We start from the raw sequence: 15,271 nt of genomic DNA, 5'->3' as shown, positions 1-15,271 counted from the left end.
TTAAATGTGGAAAACCAAATCTCCCTGATGGATCCCTCCAGAATGATCTGCTGTATGTCTCCTCTCCCAAAAAGAGTGATTGTGCTTTAAAAGAAACTGCAGATCCATTTTTTCAAGAGGCAATTGAAGAAATCACTGGCCCTAGCTGTTTGTTGTAACACCTGCATTGAGCGCAGGAGTATAACTGTGCAGGTCACCAGCAGCAGGGGTACGCTGATGCTCCTCTATCAGTTTCAGATGTGCTGGGTTAGCTTGTCTTTGGAAAACTTATGAAGCTGACCTTGAACCCACAGACTGGGGGGCATTTATCAAGTCCCATCAAGGTATTCATAACTGTCTGGAGAAAAAAATTATTTTAAGCTAAGATAACTAGATTTGGAAGGGACATCTGTCTCCATTATATGTAAAATTTAATAGATATTAGTTTTAGTACCACAACACCACCAGCTTGGGACCCTAGAATGGCCGTGGTGTTTGCCCGCTTTAAGAAAGCGTTCATTTGGTAGAGAGGAGGATCTCTCTTCTTTGTTTGGTGATGGACTAGCTCATAAGAATATGTCAAGCCTCAAAGGTACTTTCTGCTAAAGATTTTGCACAGAAAGTTATTGGAAACTAGCTGATGATGTGGCAGTCTGTGGAGCTCTGTCATGATCACTAGCAGTGGTCTGAGTTCCCTTGACTTGTCCTAAAAGGTTTGCTTTCCCCAGTTAAACTCTTATGAAATGGCTATTTTAGCAGTTTGGTATTGATGCATTTCTTTTTCATATGGTGTTTTTGCATAGATTTGCATCTTAAAATCTTGTTAGGTCCTCCTCTGGTCTTAACAAGGCTGCATTAATGCCAGTACTAACAGCTTCACTGGAAATCATGGAGTAGATCCAGATCCACTCAAAGGGGACTATTTTAAAGCTTCTTTATAAATTTGAACACCTGACGCTGCTCCTTCACTTGGAAGGCTGGTAAGCTTTTGAGCCATGAGATATTAAAATTATGCTGTGTTATTCACCAGCTTCAAGAACGATCAGGTATAATGACTGGAGCAATGCCAGTTATCTTGTTATCAGCCATGGTTTTAAGCTTGGAAATCACAGGAAAGGCTCAGAGTCAGCCTCTGCACGAGTCCGTACCTGACTGGAAATGACTGTTTTGTCTTTTTCTGTGTGGATCACCTTTTTGATGGTACTCAGCTTCAGATTCGTATTGGGTTTTGTTGTTTAGAGAACAAGGACTGCCCAGAGGTTCTCTGTGTAAAAATGTAGCAGGCACGGTGGTGCCTTCTTTGTGCTTCTTAGCAAGCTGTATGAGCAGCAGTCCCACCTACAGATACCCCATTAGCATTACCTGACTTTGGTTACAGTGGTGCGTGACCTACACTGTTTTATGATTTGATATCAGGTAGCCATAATAACTGAGTTTGCATCCTGGATACTCTGGGAGATGAGGAGGTTGAGGAGTTGGGCTGAGTCAGCTATGTGCTTTGGTCAAGCTTCGCACCTAAGTGGGGCCATCAGTGCGTTCTGAGCACAAAACCTATTAAATACCTGGAAAAAAGATAAAGATTGTAGATCTCTTCCACATAGAGACACTTGCTGCTGTTTAGAGGTGAATTTTCCCCAGTTACAAAGTTTTGTGCCTGCCTATGGTGTTTCTGTGGTTGGAAAATTCTGGACAACATGGTGGCCACATTTTTTACCATTTCCTCTAGCCCATAAGAAAGAGCGAGCTGTGGGTGTTATACACATTGTTATATCATCAGTAAGGCAAATTAGGTAATCTGGAAGCCTGGCTAATGTGTGTCCTTCACACCAGCATTGTCTCAACTGTGTTAACAATGACCTCTGACAAGCATGTTAACCCTCCTCATGGTTAGACGTGTACCCTTGGTTACACACATGTAACACAGATTATAGATGAGTAACCTTGTTTAGATGTGTGACTTTTGGGCAATGTCTGTACAGGAGAAAAAAAACCCACAACTCAGTAGACTCAAATTTATGAAAAGGTAAGGAATTGTAGCCAGAGAAGTAAGCTTTGCCAACAACAACAACAACAAGCCACCCAGAAAGACCCAAACCCAAGCAAACAAAACCCCCTTGCAGATGTGGGAGTAAAGGATTTATTGTAGTGAGGAACAGTGGAGTATCCAGTCTCTGAGGCAGATAATACGTTGTCTGTCTTATGATGGTTTTCATAGCTAACACTTTGCTTTGAACAGGAGGCTAAAAAAACTGCAAAGCAAAACATGCTCCTTCGGTCTTAAACTATGCCACTTTTAGGAACTTCAAAGTGGGGTCCCTAAAACTGCAGATAAAAAAGTTTGTATTTCTTTTCTACTTCTGTCAGCCTCTAAATAGAGGTGACCCACTGTTAAGAGCATGAAGTATGTAATTGGGCTTTTCCTTCATAATTCATTTTCTGAAGGCTAAAATCAGTGTGTATTTGCCCTGTATTTAAGATGAAGACTACAGCCAGACTTCTGTATCAGAAATATCCTGCCTGTCCTCTGTAGTAGTTCAGATCAATCTTTTTCCCAATTTTGAAATCCAAATCATAGCTAGGTACTGGAGCAGAGGGCACTCAGAGTGCTGTTATTTTTCCTGGCTATTATTTTAAAAGGATCTTAAACATCTCAGAAGCTTAGGAGTTGGGGGCTTTGTTTTTGTTTCTTTTTTCTTCCCCTCTTCTTAATGAGCTGAAGTGCTTAAATATCTGAATGTCATCTTATTTTCACTACAATGTAAGCTGCTACAGTCTTGTTACAACTGGCATCACTTTAACTACATTAGCGTAGCTAGTGTGGATGTAATTTTAGTGCTGACATAATGTTTTTTCCAAAAGCACATGCTACTGAAGAATTCCATTAGGAAAATGATTACGGCAAAATCAGTGTCTTTACACTGCTATGACTGTGTATACACAGGTCTGGAATTTAGAAGTGACTTTTTATAATCAGCCCATGTCAAGCAGTTTCTTGCACCTTTTGTGTCTGAAGTGTTACATGCTATTTGGGAAAAGCATACCTGAGACTTCTTTTTTTTTCTCTGCAATCAGTTTATTGCCTTCAGAGTTACGAGTAGCTCTTTCAATGCATGCACAGTATCTAGCATTTGAAAGCAGATACATAGAATATGCCCATTCTGGCATTAAGTGCCTTTAAAAGGATTTGGTGTTTATTCTGCTTAGAATTGCTTTTTTCTGTCTGTTTTTCCTGCAACTGTCTCATTCTGCTACAACCCTAGTAGAAGCCTCAATGTAATAGTAACACACCACCATCCGACGGGATGATTCCAGTTTACCTTTTCTGAGGCAGAGGTATGGGAAAGAACAATTTTGTCACTGTTAATAGTAATGTGTTTCCTTTCTGGCACTCTCCCTGAACCGAAACCTTTTCTTTGATTTAATTCAGTCAACCCTTCCAGGAAAGAAGTAAGTCAAGGTGCCTGCCTGGATGTGGATCTGGTAGGCTTTCTGCTGGCAGCTGGTTGTCCTTTAGGAAGTGTTTCAAGGGGGAGTCCATACTGAAGGTAGAAGTTTTGTTAAGCGGTCAGCATAGAATTTCCTCTTCTTCACATAGCCTTGCTGCCAGCTAAACTATTGAGGAAGATTTGCTGAGCTATGGACTGTTTAACCTGAGGTAAGGCATTACACAAATTGAGAATATACCAGATATACAGTACTGCACATGAGAGAACTCCAAGCTTGTTAGTAACAAAACCACTGTGAGTAATCACAGTGGAGAGTAAAAATCAAGAGGGGGGAAAAAAGCAGATCTAAAAGCACATCTGACTTTATTCTATACTTATCGCAAGAATATGGTTTAAAAACCATTTATGACTACCGAAGGAGCAAGAATGCCTGTCCCCAGCTGTGGTTGGCAATTGCTGCTGAAAAACAATTCCTGAAGGTTTCTGTTGGGACAGCAGGACTCCCAGCTGCATGCTGCTGTGTTGAGCAGTAAAAACAGTCCCTGCCTTCTGGATGCAACTTCACAATTTCCTAATTAAACCAAGCATAGCTCTTGAATTCTTGCAAGAAGATTCTGGGTTTACCTTTGATACGAACACTGCCAGATCCTCGAAGGAGCATAGTATGACTGACAGTGTGTGCAATTTAAGAGTATGTCCTGGTGTTGATTAGAGTAATATTGGTATAATAGAACAGCTGCTAATTTTTGATAAAATATTTTATTCTGGCCATAGTATGTGATACTGTCATAGTGTCGTCTGCTGTGAAACTGGAGTAGTGGGCAGTGGAACTGACAGTCCTTAATATTGGCTGATATGTTGATTCCTACAGGTGAACTTTCTTACTGCGGGTGTAGGGTGCGTATGCATATATGCCTCTGACATAATATAGTGTTTTATTGTCAGTAAAGTTCAGGCACATGAAAAAGCTAAATTGTTCAGCTAAGTAATCTCTCAGATTTATACTGAAATGTCAGGTGCCTCTTATATCAAAGCATCACAACTGCTCTTGTATGACAAGTCTGTTTTCAGATAACTAGTAAGAAAAAATGAAGGAGCTGAAGCAAGAAATAGCCGTTTTTCCATGTCCTAATAGGATAAGGTTGAATGAATTGCAAGAGCACTTCTTTCTTTTAATGCTTGCTATTAGAAGGGACAAAATGCTGAACAGCATCATAAAGCATGTTAACTAGTTTTAGGCTTTCCAGAACTTCAAGAAAATGAGAATCGCAGTTTTGTTAACTTCATCAACATGTTCATTTTTTTCAGCTCCATGTTCATGCATGTCTTTTAACCCGGAAACCAGAAGGCTGTCCATAGGTCTAGACAATGGTACAATCTCAGTAAGTACATCCAAAGATTTCTAGTTGAAATGCTTCCCTTTTGAGAAGTATATGTGTGATGTGGTGAAGGTATTTTTCTAGTGTTTGGGAGATAGACTTTTTACTGCTAGTGGAACTGAAACTGTAGCGTAGACAATGGGATGAGATTCATAATAATCTGCCAACTGCCACAAAGGGATGGAATGGGGTTTACAGTATTTATTAGGCATCTCAACAAACTGTCTTAATTTGTGTAGCTCTTAAAAATAACAATGCCAAAAAACAGCTGTTGTTTTATTAAATTTGAGTGCCTTGTTAATCATACCATACTAAAGTTTTCTGAAAGCAGTCACTAAGAGGAAAAAATCATCTTCTGGGAGGCAGAAGGTGGATTTCTGCTCTATATCTAGCTGCTTTTCCAAACTTCAGGGTTCAGATTTTGTTTTCCTCTCACCTCCGTCTGAGGAGTTGCTCCTAACTGGCAGTGCTGTTGCTGAAAGATTTGATTCATGAATATCTGAGAGATGTGTGTGTGGAAAGGAAGCAGGGTATTAAAACAAGAGTCTGTCTTAGATCTGGGACAGAGGGTAGCATTTGACCTTATTCATTGGATTTTTCTTGTGGGACGATGAGTAAAGAGCCATATCACTTTGTGGAAGGGTCATGGGTCAAGAGAGCTATTTTTCATCTATGCTTCATCAATAGACTCCTCTTCCAGTTTAAGATCATATTGCCATCATTTTGGATTTTTACTGCTGTTGTCTCTGCCTTACGTGCTTTATAACCGAATGCATGTTTGCAGCTTTACACAAGGGCAGCTGCCTGCACTAAAGCCAAGATAGCAAAGGGTGTGTGACCCTTTTAGTTGTTGCCCATAAGCTGTATCAAAGATGTGAAGGTTTTAACCTATAAAGCTATTAATTGCTAGTAGCAGAGATATTTTTTGTGCCTGTAGGGGATTTCTCCTCTTGTATCTAGGAGATGGGACAGCTGCCAGAGAATTCTCTGCACCTTTGAAATTCCCTCCTTCCCACTCTCTGAAATAGCTGTAATTTGCCAGTCCTACTAGGCACTTTTGTTTTCACTAGGCCTTTGAGGCATGTGAAGGCGACTGTGAATAAGGTATTTAAATACTCTGGCAGGACGGAAGGGATGTGTCCTTTGTCTTCAGGGAATTTTGCCTTGAAGAGTCAGAGGGTACTTGAGCCTGAATGGAGTCAAGTATTTTCCATTCTGAAGTTAAAGAAGGTAAATGAGATATGCAGGTGGTAAACCGACATGTGACTTTGGGTGCTTACAGGTAGATATTGGCATGTCTAAAGTGGATTCTGTTTGTTGCTAAGCTGGGCTTTGCTTTTCACAGTTTTCTGGATACAAGTACATGGGAGGGGGGAAGGGCTTGTCTCTGTTGCTTAATTTAGTCCCTGTAGCTGCAGACAGTTGTGTGGTAGAGGATGGTGCAGAAAATATGCTCCACAAACTTCCAGAAGTTGGATGAAATGTTTCCTTCTGTGGCAAAACTAAGGCTTGTAAGAGAAGCCATAATTGTCATGTACTACAAGAAGTGGTGGAGGTGGGAACAGAAGAGCGAGAGTAGCCCCATATTCAAATCTCAGCAATATTGGGCTATTAAGAGAAAATCCCCTGGTACTTCAAAGTGGGTTACAACTACCCTCTGGAGGAAAGGATAAATTTTCCTTCCTGGGCACAGCTATGATGATTAGTTTAGCAGAGGAATATACAAGCAGGGCACGCTGGCTACAGAATAAGGGAACTTACCGCAGCAAGGTGACCTTAGTGCCCTGATTTTTAATTGTGTGGCCCTCAAAGGGAAAGTGCAGGCAATTTACTTGAGTAGCTTGAAATATTTGGGAATTAGTCAGCTGTTCCATGTTAGCACTTCTGGTAGTGCCCAGCACCCTTGCGTAGACTGGGTGCAGGGCCAAAAAAATGCTGAAAATCATTCTGCCTCTTCACTTTGACTGTGTAGAAGAAAAAGAATCCTGGCAAGAGCTGTAAGGTGATACAATACTTGTGGGAGTGCCACATAATCTCAAACTAATCTTTTTGCAGTACAAGGAAGTACTGTTTTTGCTTGCAGATGTAAATGGGGATAAGAAAGTAGAACTGCCTTTTCTTTTACATGAAATGTTTATAAACTCTATAGATTTTGGTTATAAGCCTGGCACCTTGGAAATCCTGTATGGTGCATTTTGAGGATGGCAGCAATGCTATTGTCACAGATGTTCCTGCAAAACCACCATGAGGTGAGCTTGTATGGCCACCTTTCCTTGCGAAATAGATTGACAGTTTTTGCTTCTATAGAGAGGAAGAGATTTTCAACCTTTTGTAACTCATCAACATGAGGGCTGCACAAATATTTGTGCAGCACAGTAGACCATTCTCTTAAGCAAAACACTGTATAGCATTTTGCTTGAAAAGCAGGAAAAAAAAGCTTCAATTTTTTTTTTCCCACTTTGAAACTTTTTTGAGAAGAAATGGCATTTCTGTTACTTCATGTCTAAAAGACTGCCTGAGGTCCCTTTTGGATGCCAAAAGACTTTATCATCATGGTCATGAATTCCTTGCTGTGAAGTGGTGAAAAGCATGCTTTAATGGGTGCAGGCCTCTCAAGATACCACAAGAAGAAACAGAGGAAAAATCCATTACTTGCAAAAGATAGGAGACTTTCACAGACAAGACTCCTCACCTAATTTCATCCATCTGGATGTTAGCTTCCTAGATAAAGTTAATCATTAGGTTCTGGAGCCAGTAGAGGAGAGATTAATCGCCTTTGGAGACACCAATGCTACTTACCCTAGAAACTTTTAGAATTGCAGATGTCTCTCTCCCCTTTTCTGGGGTCATTTAAATGAAGAATTTAATTTTTAGGTAGCTGAAGCTGAATTAAATTGACCTTTTTCGCTGACCGTGCTTGTGTCTAGAAGCTGTTACATGCTTCAGGCAGGGCCAGAAGAACAACAGGGCACCAGAATAATCCCTTCAGAATTCTTCCTTAGGGATGGTACTTATTAAGAGGAATTTATCTTCCACATCATCTGATATTGCAGGTGTCTACAGGTTTGACCATAAACAATACCTTGAATACCTGAGTCTGAGTCAGGCTCTACCTGCTGATGTATGCCTCTACCACTGTGGGAAACTTATTATTTTTTCCTTCAAGAAAATTACATGATGGTGTTGGTCATCTCTCATTTTTTTTTACTTTATAAAGTGAAAACACTGTAATAATTTTCTAGAGCTTTCTTTGCAACAGACATGGATGTAGGGTCTAACAGTAGATTTAAAAGTCTTCATTCTCTTGCATTTCTGAAGTGAGTTTGTCCTCTGGAAGGCCTGAGAGTGCTGTTGGTCACTTGTGTTAACAGGATGAAGTCAAGTCTTTAAGGAGACCTGCAGCATGCTGTCAAAGTGGCATCACCTATCAGAGTACAGAGTGTAAATTCCCTGGGTGGGAACTAGGTTGTGAATGGGTAACACGTAACTAATATATAAAGATGATTAACTCTCAGAAATTGATTCAGTTGCCAAAGCAGAGGTCTCTCGTGCTATTTTGGAATACATCATTTGGCATCCACCTGCAGCTCTGGAAAGGCATGTGTCTTCCTTAGACCTTGAGCCACCTCAGCTATCCCCATGGCCAAGGGCTCTGAAATGGCACACACTTGAGTATGGGTTTTCTTTGCCCTAACAAGAGCAACTTGAAACAAGATGCTGATAGTATTTCCAGGATGGTTTACAGAGGTCTTGGGCTCAAGAGAAGTTTGTGGGGGTGTGTGTATGCTTCAGAGTGAAGGAGATGTGCTCTGTGAAGGTGCAGCTGAGTCTTTGTACAATAGTGGGTACTAGATTGGACAGTCTTTTCAGATGCTTAAGATGCTTTGTGAAGGCTTTCATGGTACCAAGCCACTGTTGTAATAATAAGCTTACCTGAAACAGCCGGGACTAATCACTTAATGTTTTCAGTATGGTAGAAAAGGTAGCAAGTAGCTCCAAAAGAACCTCTGAAGAGCAGAGCCAGAAAAAATGGTTTTAATCCTGCAAGGAGGGATTTTGGTTTTGCCAATCTTAGCACTCTGTTAGATTCCAGCCCCTCCTATGCAAAAGGGCTCATACAGGACTCTGAAATCTTTCTGTGTTCTGTTAATAAGCACCAACTGAGCTGGGTGGGTGACCTCAGACTTCCTAGCTCATTAACAAGAGCCAAAAAGCTGCCTAATGAGAACTGGGCACCAGCAGCTTTGAGAGGAGCAAAACATCTACGTATGGAAGAATAATAAAAAAAACCAAACAGTTTCTGCTGGTACAATGTTAAGGAGATGTAGTCGGTGGTTTTGTAGTGCAGATGACACAATGTATGTGCAGTAGGGCATGAATTTCTTGAGCAAGGTGCCCTGTGCTAAAATACCTGTCTGTTGATGCAACTAATACATTTGGCCTTGAGAAGATGAGTGCAATGGAAGAACACGTGACAGTGTAAGGGTAAGCAGGGAGTAAAAGACCTAGAGAAAGATCAGAAAATGCGAAACAAGAAAATGCATCACAGATTATATGCTTTCAAAGAAGAACATGAGAAGCAAGAAGGCTTGGGGGGGGGCGAGGGGGAGGTAAGGGAAGAAAAATTTATATCCGGGATTCACATTAATTGGAGCTGTGTTTATTTTGTCCTGTATTTGTTTTTCTCCTTGGATGGAGTGGTGTATTTATAGTGCATAGCTGTAGTTCGTACTAAAGCATACAGAGCTAATCAATACTTGGGTAAACCTTATGAACTGCAGTTCTGTTTGATTCACTGTATTATAACGAAGAGACTCAAAAGCCTTTTCAGACTTCCACTGAAACTGTGGGACTGTTCGTATCATGGAACAGAATGGCCATGTCAAATTTATCAAGGATAAAATGCAAAGAAAAATGAGAATACAAGCCACGCTCTTCGTCCCACCTGAAGTCACCAGCATCTGTGTGCCACCACAGGCAAACTTGGGGACAATCAAACTGGTGGGAAAGGCAGACATATTCTCCCACCATGTGTCACAGCAATTGAGGCCCTTTCTCTTTAACAGCAGAAAGTTAGCATTCATAGCAAAGGGTCTTGCTTCAAGTAGGCTTTGTAGCAAAGCATTGCATGTGGTGGTTTAGTATTCTTCAGGCAGTGGGTGATGAAAACCACTTCCCCTGCAAGTAGCTAGGGAGGTATAGCAGTTTTTTAACGTTCTGTGGTTTGTAGAATTAAGGTGACCCTGGCATAGAAATCCAGCTGACTTAATTGATTTGTTACTGCTGTTTAAATAACACTCCCTGCTGTAGTCCTTAGCTGCTGGGGAAAGCTAATGGGAGGTGGAGCAGATTAAGGAAAGGAAGATGAGCAATTCAAGAAAACTTAGTTATACCTAAGTTATGAACAGAAACCTAGAAACAGCGAAATATATAGCTGTGTCAAATCACTCACAGCTGTTTTCTTGGAAGCTGAGATCTCTGGATGTTCCACAGATGGGTCTTGTAGCCTCCCCATTTTGGTGCCAAGCAGTAGCAATGTGTTAGGGTAATCCTGGTGCTGGAAAGCCATGCAGATTACCCACAGTGATGACACAGAAAATGCAGAGTGACTTTTTTTAAAATTCCAGGTTGGAAACTGGGGGTAAATACTGGCTTTTCACTGAGAATGTCTTCTCATGCTCTTGCATTAAACATTTGGTTTGCCTTAAATGTAGGCTGTAAGGGTGCTCAAGTCCAGTCTTCTCTACTGTTGCCCCATGTGTTTGGCAGTGTTTATACATGAACATTTTGCAACTGTGCTTTACAATTTTACTTACCTTGTGTTTGTAGTGTTTCTTTTTTTTTTTTTCACTCTATTTCCGATCAAATGAGTTAAGTTTTACTACTTCTATCCCCTAGGTATATTAGCTCAGGGAATTTCTGTGTATTTTGCTATAAATTATTAATGTGATGTGTTTTTACACTCCTCAGTTTTCCTTTGTGTTGCTCTAAGTATGTGGTGTACACATGTAGAAACCTGACAGCAGTTTGAAAGCTAATTCATGCGGCGGTGCCACAGAGCCTACCCTTTGCCTGAGTGTATCCTCGAGAGAGATGTTGGAGGAGTTTTGTTGTGGCCATTCCCCAGCTTTGAGCTATTCTTCTTTTCAAAATGAGTGGCAGGGACATCCAGGTGCTGCCAATTTAATGACAGGGATTTTTTTCCAAGAGCTAAGGCTCCGGTGCAGACTTTTAGCTGCTCTTTTCATCATTTCCTCATGCAAAAGCCGTATCGGTGGTTGAACAGTAGCACCAAAGCAGCAGGAGTGCAGCACCAGGCCCCCCCATGAGTGTGCTCTTCCCTTGCAGAAGCAAGCCAGGTTGGTCACACCACACATCTCTCCCCAGGCAGCCACAGCCTATGCTAAGCCACCCTCCATCCCACGCACAACTGCTTGTTAGCCACAACGAAGCAGTAGCAAAGGAAGAACGTCTGCTTCTGAGACACGAAATTAAGTATTAACCAATAGTGGAATAAAATCAAGTGGGGGAAAAAGTCAGAGCTCCTGTTTGTCTGAAGCACTGAGAGAGACTTCTCAACAGAAACCTGAAATGTGTTCCCATCATGGGTTATTGGTACCTAGTTTGGACTAAGCAACTTCAAGGGGCTCCTTTTTATTGAGTTTTCTGAGTGTTCAGGTTGGGGTGTGGCGTATACACATGTAGCCATGCATGTTTATACACACGTGCATGCTTCTGCACACATAGCTGTGTACACATGCAGGTGTCTGCGCAGTCAGTCCCAAGCAATAGGTGTTTGCTATGAGCCAGACCTGAGGTCTCTCATTTTCTGGTACCTCAGCTCATAGCCAGTCATTTCTGTCGGCTTTTTTGACCTCTTTTTAATAGTTCCTCTTTTATCTCCACCATTCTGTTCAGAAGCACTAGTGATGTTGTTTCTTAGGAAGCTTTAAAAAATGAAATACTTTAGTTTTTTAGATGAAGGTACTCAAAATTAGCAAAAATTAGACGGGACTGTGGTTGCGAAGAAGAAGGAAGGGAGAGTTTACCTTGGTAATGAATTAAAATGAAAACACTCCAAAACACTTTCTACCTCTAAGCACTGTTTCTTTTGTTTTTTCTTTCCTTACCCTCAGGAATTCATTTTATCAGAAGATTACAACAAGATGACATTAGTGAAAAGTTACCAGGGTAAGAACCATGATCAATTTTAATTGGTTTGTGTTGTCATTAATTTTTGTTAATGTTCTCTTAAGGAGTGTGAATGGAGAGAAGTCTCCTTTATGGTGATTGACTTTTTTTTTAACTAATGTAAATGCTGGTTTTATCAATAGATCAATAATGTGCTTTGTTCTGAGATTACAAGACTTTTAAAAAGCTGGTTCATGTTCTGTTTTCCTTTTAAATGCTCCTTTGGAATATAGTTCTTGAGCAAACTGTCCAAAATCCAGACTGTTTGGGGAAAATAAGTATTAATCTTTAGTCATCCAGGGTATTTAACAAAACAACTTAGGAAATTAACCCATCTTTGAGGGTGAAACGTTTAGGACTGTAGCTTTTGGGGTTAGTCTGGTTATATTTTGATAACCGTCAGCTTCAGTAATCTCAAGATTATCAGTGGATACCTGTCATGGTAAAAAGGTCAAGAAACGCTAATCTTCTAATACATTCTGGTGTTGACTAATGTAATATTTTAAGAAACCTAGCTATTTATACTTCTCAAACCTCCAAAGGACACACTGCTTGGGACAGGTATTCTTACAAAAGTAACAAATACATGCAACAATTTATTCTTCTAGCTCTAAGATAAGATAATTTCTTATCTCTAAGATAATTTATTCTTATACCTCTAAGAGGTAGTATGATATTATATGGTATCATATAATATATGCGAAGCATTATTTTTCTGTATAGAAGCCTCTAATATGTTGGCTTGAGATTTCCCATGTACATTTTAAAATATGTATTCACTCATATATTTTTAATTTTATATCTTGAAATGTTGAGAGGATAATTTAAATCTCTAAATGGAGGCTCTGGGGATCACTTTGTAACATTTAAATGTTAAGGTATGACAAGAATCTTGATTTTTGCAGAGCGCAGCTAACATGCATCAGCTTTTGAGCGTTTTACTTCAGCTGTTTCATGAATGCCTGGTGTGTTGTAAAATCAAGCTAGAATGCCTGCATTTTTTCTTAGCTTGTAAAAACCGGAGAAAAATATCCAATGATGATAAAATGTGTATGTGAATCTTAAATAAGAGTTCTGCAGTCTGACTGTACAAGTCTTTGTTATCCGAATTTGTGATTGCTCCACAATCCCTAAAGTTTGACGCACCTAGGTTTCATTTTTAAGGGTTGTTGCACTGGTAAGTCCTACTGACTGTTCTGTAGCCCCTCTTTTATTAGCTCATCCATTTGCATGCTTGGATTCAATCTTGCAGGCTACTTGCAGCCCAGGAAGGGTGAGCTGAAGTCTTTTCTTCTTTGTATGCAGAACAATGTGTGCATGAGACAATCTTTCTTGCTGAGCTCTTCCGGGAAAAGGCTGAAAATTTTGGAAGGAGGCAACATACATCTTGGCAGTATGGCAGAATAGGAAGTTGACTGTAGCAGCCCACCCAAGGCTTGGGGAGCACCCCTCATAAAATTAGAAAAAATGAATGAAAATAAAGGCTGTTCTCATGGCCGTCTGCTGCAGCCTACCAGATGTGCTGCTACTGCAGAGCTTTGGAGGGGGCCCTTGGATAGGAAGATGCCATGGAGAACCTCCACAGGTTGTCTTGTGCATGATTCCCAGGAGTCCAGGTGGCATCCCCCAAACATTGGACAATAGAAGACTCTAATAAGAATCTATTAACACCAGTAGAGAGGTGGTAGAACTGACCAGAGTCCCAGCTGGAGTCACCTTCCTAAGACTGCCTGTCTCAGTGTGGGAAGGTTTTTGATCAGTTTGGATCACTTTGTGCCAGGATTCTTAGACGTGTTGGAAGATTTTATCTGAAAGCCGTGGACTTATTTTAGGGCAAGAGAAGCAATACTTGTGCCCAGAATAGGCATAATTTCAGTTCTAGTCCAAACCACAGTGTTCGCTGGTAGCAGACGGTGTCTGCTTTCAGACACTTAAGCCAGGGTGAGCGACACTCGCTGCTGCTGTGTCCCTCACATTTTCCTCTCTTGCTTCTGGGGTTTGATGTTTGGTCTTTTCCTTGTTTAAGCTGATAAAAACTCTATTCCCCTAGCTTAAAAAAATAGTGGCAGTGTGCAAGTGACCTAGTGGAGTGGAAAAAAAATCATGTAGGTGTGGGTGTCTGTATAGTAATCTCCTCTGTGCAAGGGTTAAAGAAGCATTAGGGCTGGTGTTCTACACATTGTCAGTCATGGGGGCAAAAGTTTGGTTTTGGAAAAATATGCCCTCCGATGTTGTTGGAGATGCTGTTTTATCTTTTATTTTTTCTCCCCCTGCTGCTGGCTAGGAAAGCAGATTGCTGTTAGTGCTGCAAATGGAGATGGCAACCAGACAGGGGGAAAGATGGGTTTCAATTCATTGCAACGAGAGGGACAAGATTCAGTAGGAAACTTTCCCTGGAACAGTGGTCAACAGCTGCCATAATGCAGCTAGGCAGGACACAGGGATGGAGGAGAGCTTCTGCATGAAGACATGCTCTGCCCAGCTTACCAGCAGTGCTACACACATGCTGACTACAGAAACCCCTCTGGGCCGCTCCTCTGTCTGGACCAGAAATGACATGGCACAGAGTAAGTTACAGCAACCCAGGAACAATCTTGGGTTGCCTCAGCTCCACTGGAAAGTGTCACCCAAAGTCCTGAGGGGCAGTTGAGCGGGCAGGTTTTTGACCGTGCAAGGGAGGAAAACAAAGCAGAGATTCCCCACTGTTTGCAGTACACTGATGACCTGAAGCTGCCTGCTGCTCTGCAGCACAGTGCCTCCTGTCAGCCCATCCCTAGAGACATGCTCTCTGATTCTCTGCTCTTCATACCACATGTTGGTGGGGGAGCACAGCACAGCTGGACCTGTACTGGAGGTCTGGGGTGCTGGGGAAATGCTGTGAAAGTCAGATCTCTGGGAGCTATTGTCAGTCATGAGTTCCCGTGGATCCATCGGATCACGCAGTGGTAGGCACTTCCATGCTACTCTTGCTACAGTTGCCTCCATCCAGGACACTGGATCTGGGCTTACTGGGGCCAGAGTCCAGCAGTGCTGCTGGGACAGGGCAAGGAGGAGAGAGCCCCATGTCCACTGAACTCTCTTGGAGAATATGCTTGGAGGGCCACATAGTCCTTTGGGTAGGCATGTCATGATCAAATAGATGAACCTTCTTCACCTGGTCCAGGAGGACTACTGTGGACAATCCCATTGCCTTTCTCATATAGCTGTATTGAGGTATAGGGATTGCCATAAGCATCCTGGCAAAGCGCTGGGGCAGGGAAAAACATAATTTAAAAG

General features: G+C 41.5%; 1 protein-coding gene and 1 long non-coding RNA gene across 4 annotated transcripts in view; one reads left to right on the top strand and one right to left on the bottom strand.

The window, feature by feature from the left end:
* The window catches only part of LOC121083406, a 38,795-nt gene extending 28,269 nt beyond the window's left edge, over positions 1-10,526 (bottom strand). The window contains exon 1 of the long non-coding RNA XR_005826347.1: positions 10,257-10,526. This is a non-coding gene — a long non-coding RNA (uncharacterized LOC121083406). The remainder of the gene's footprint in view (positions 1-10,256) is intronic.
* The window catches only part of WDFY2 (WD repeat and FYVE domain containing 2), a 66,883-nt gene that overhangs the window by 34,407 nt on the left and 17,205 nt on the right, over positions 1-15,271 (top strand). For all 3 annotated transcript variants that reach the window (XM_040583784.1, XM_040583786.1, XM_040583785.1), the window contains exons 3-4: positions 4,734-4,807; positions 11,941-11,995. In XM_040583784.1, coding sequence (XP_040439718.1) covers positions 4,734-4,807; positions 11,941-11,995 — 129 coding nt within the window. The remainder of the gene's footprint in view (positions 1-4,733; positions 4,808-11,940; positions 11,996-15,271) is intronic.

The sequence above is a fragment of the Falco naumanni genome, chromosome 2, assembly GCF_017639655.2.
Source record: "Falco naumanni isolate bFalNau1 chromosome 2, bFalNau1.pat, whole genome shotgun sequence".
NCBI lineage: Eukaryota > Metazoa > Chordata > Aves > Falconiformes > Falconidae > Falco > Falco naumanni.
Note: the sequence above shows the minus strand (reverse complement) of the source record. Positions and strands in the feature narration are given on the sequence as shown.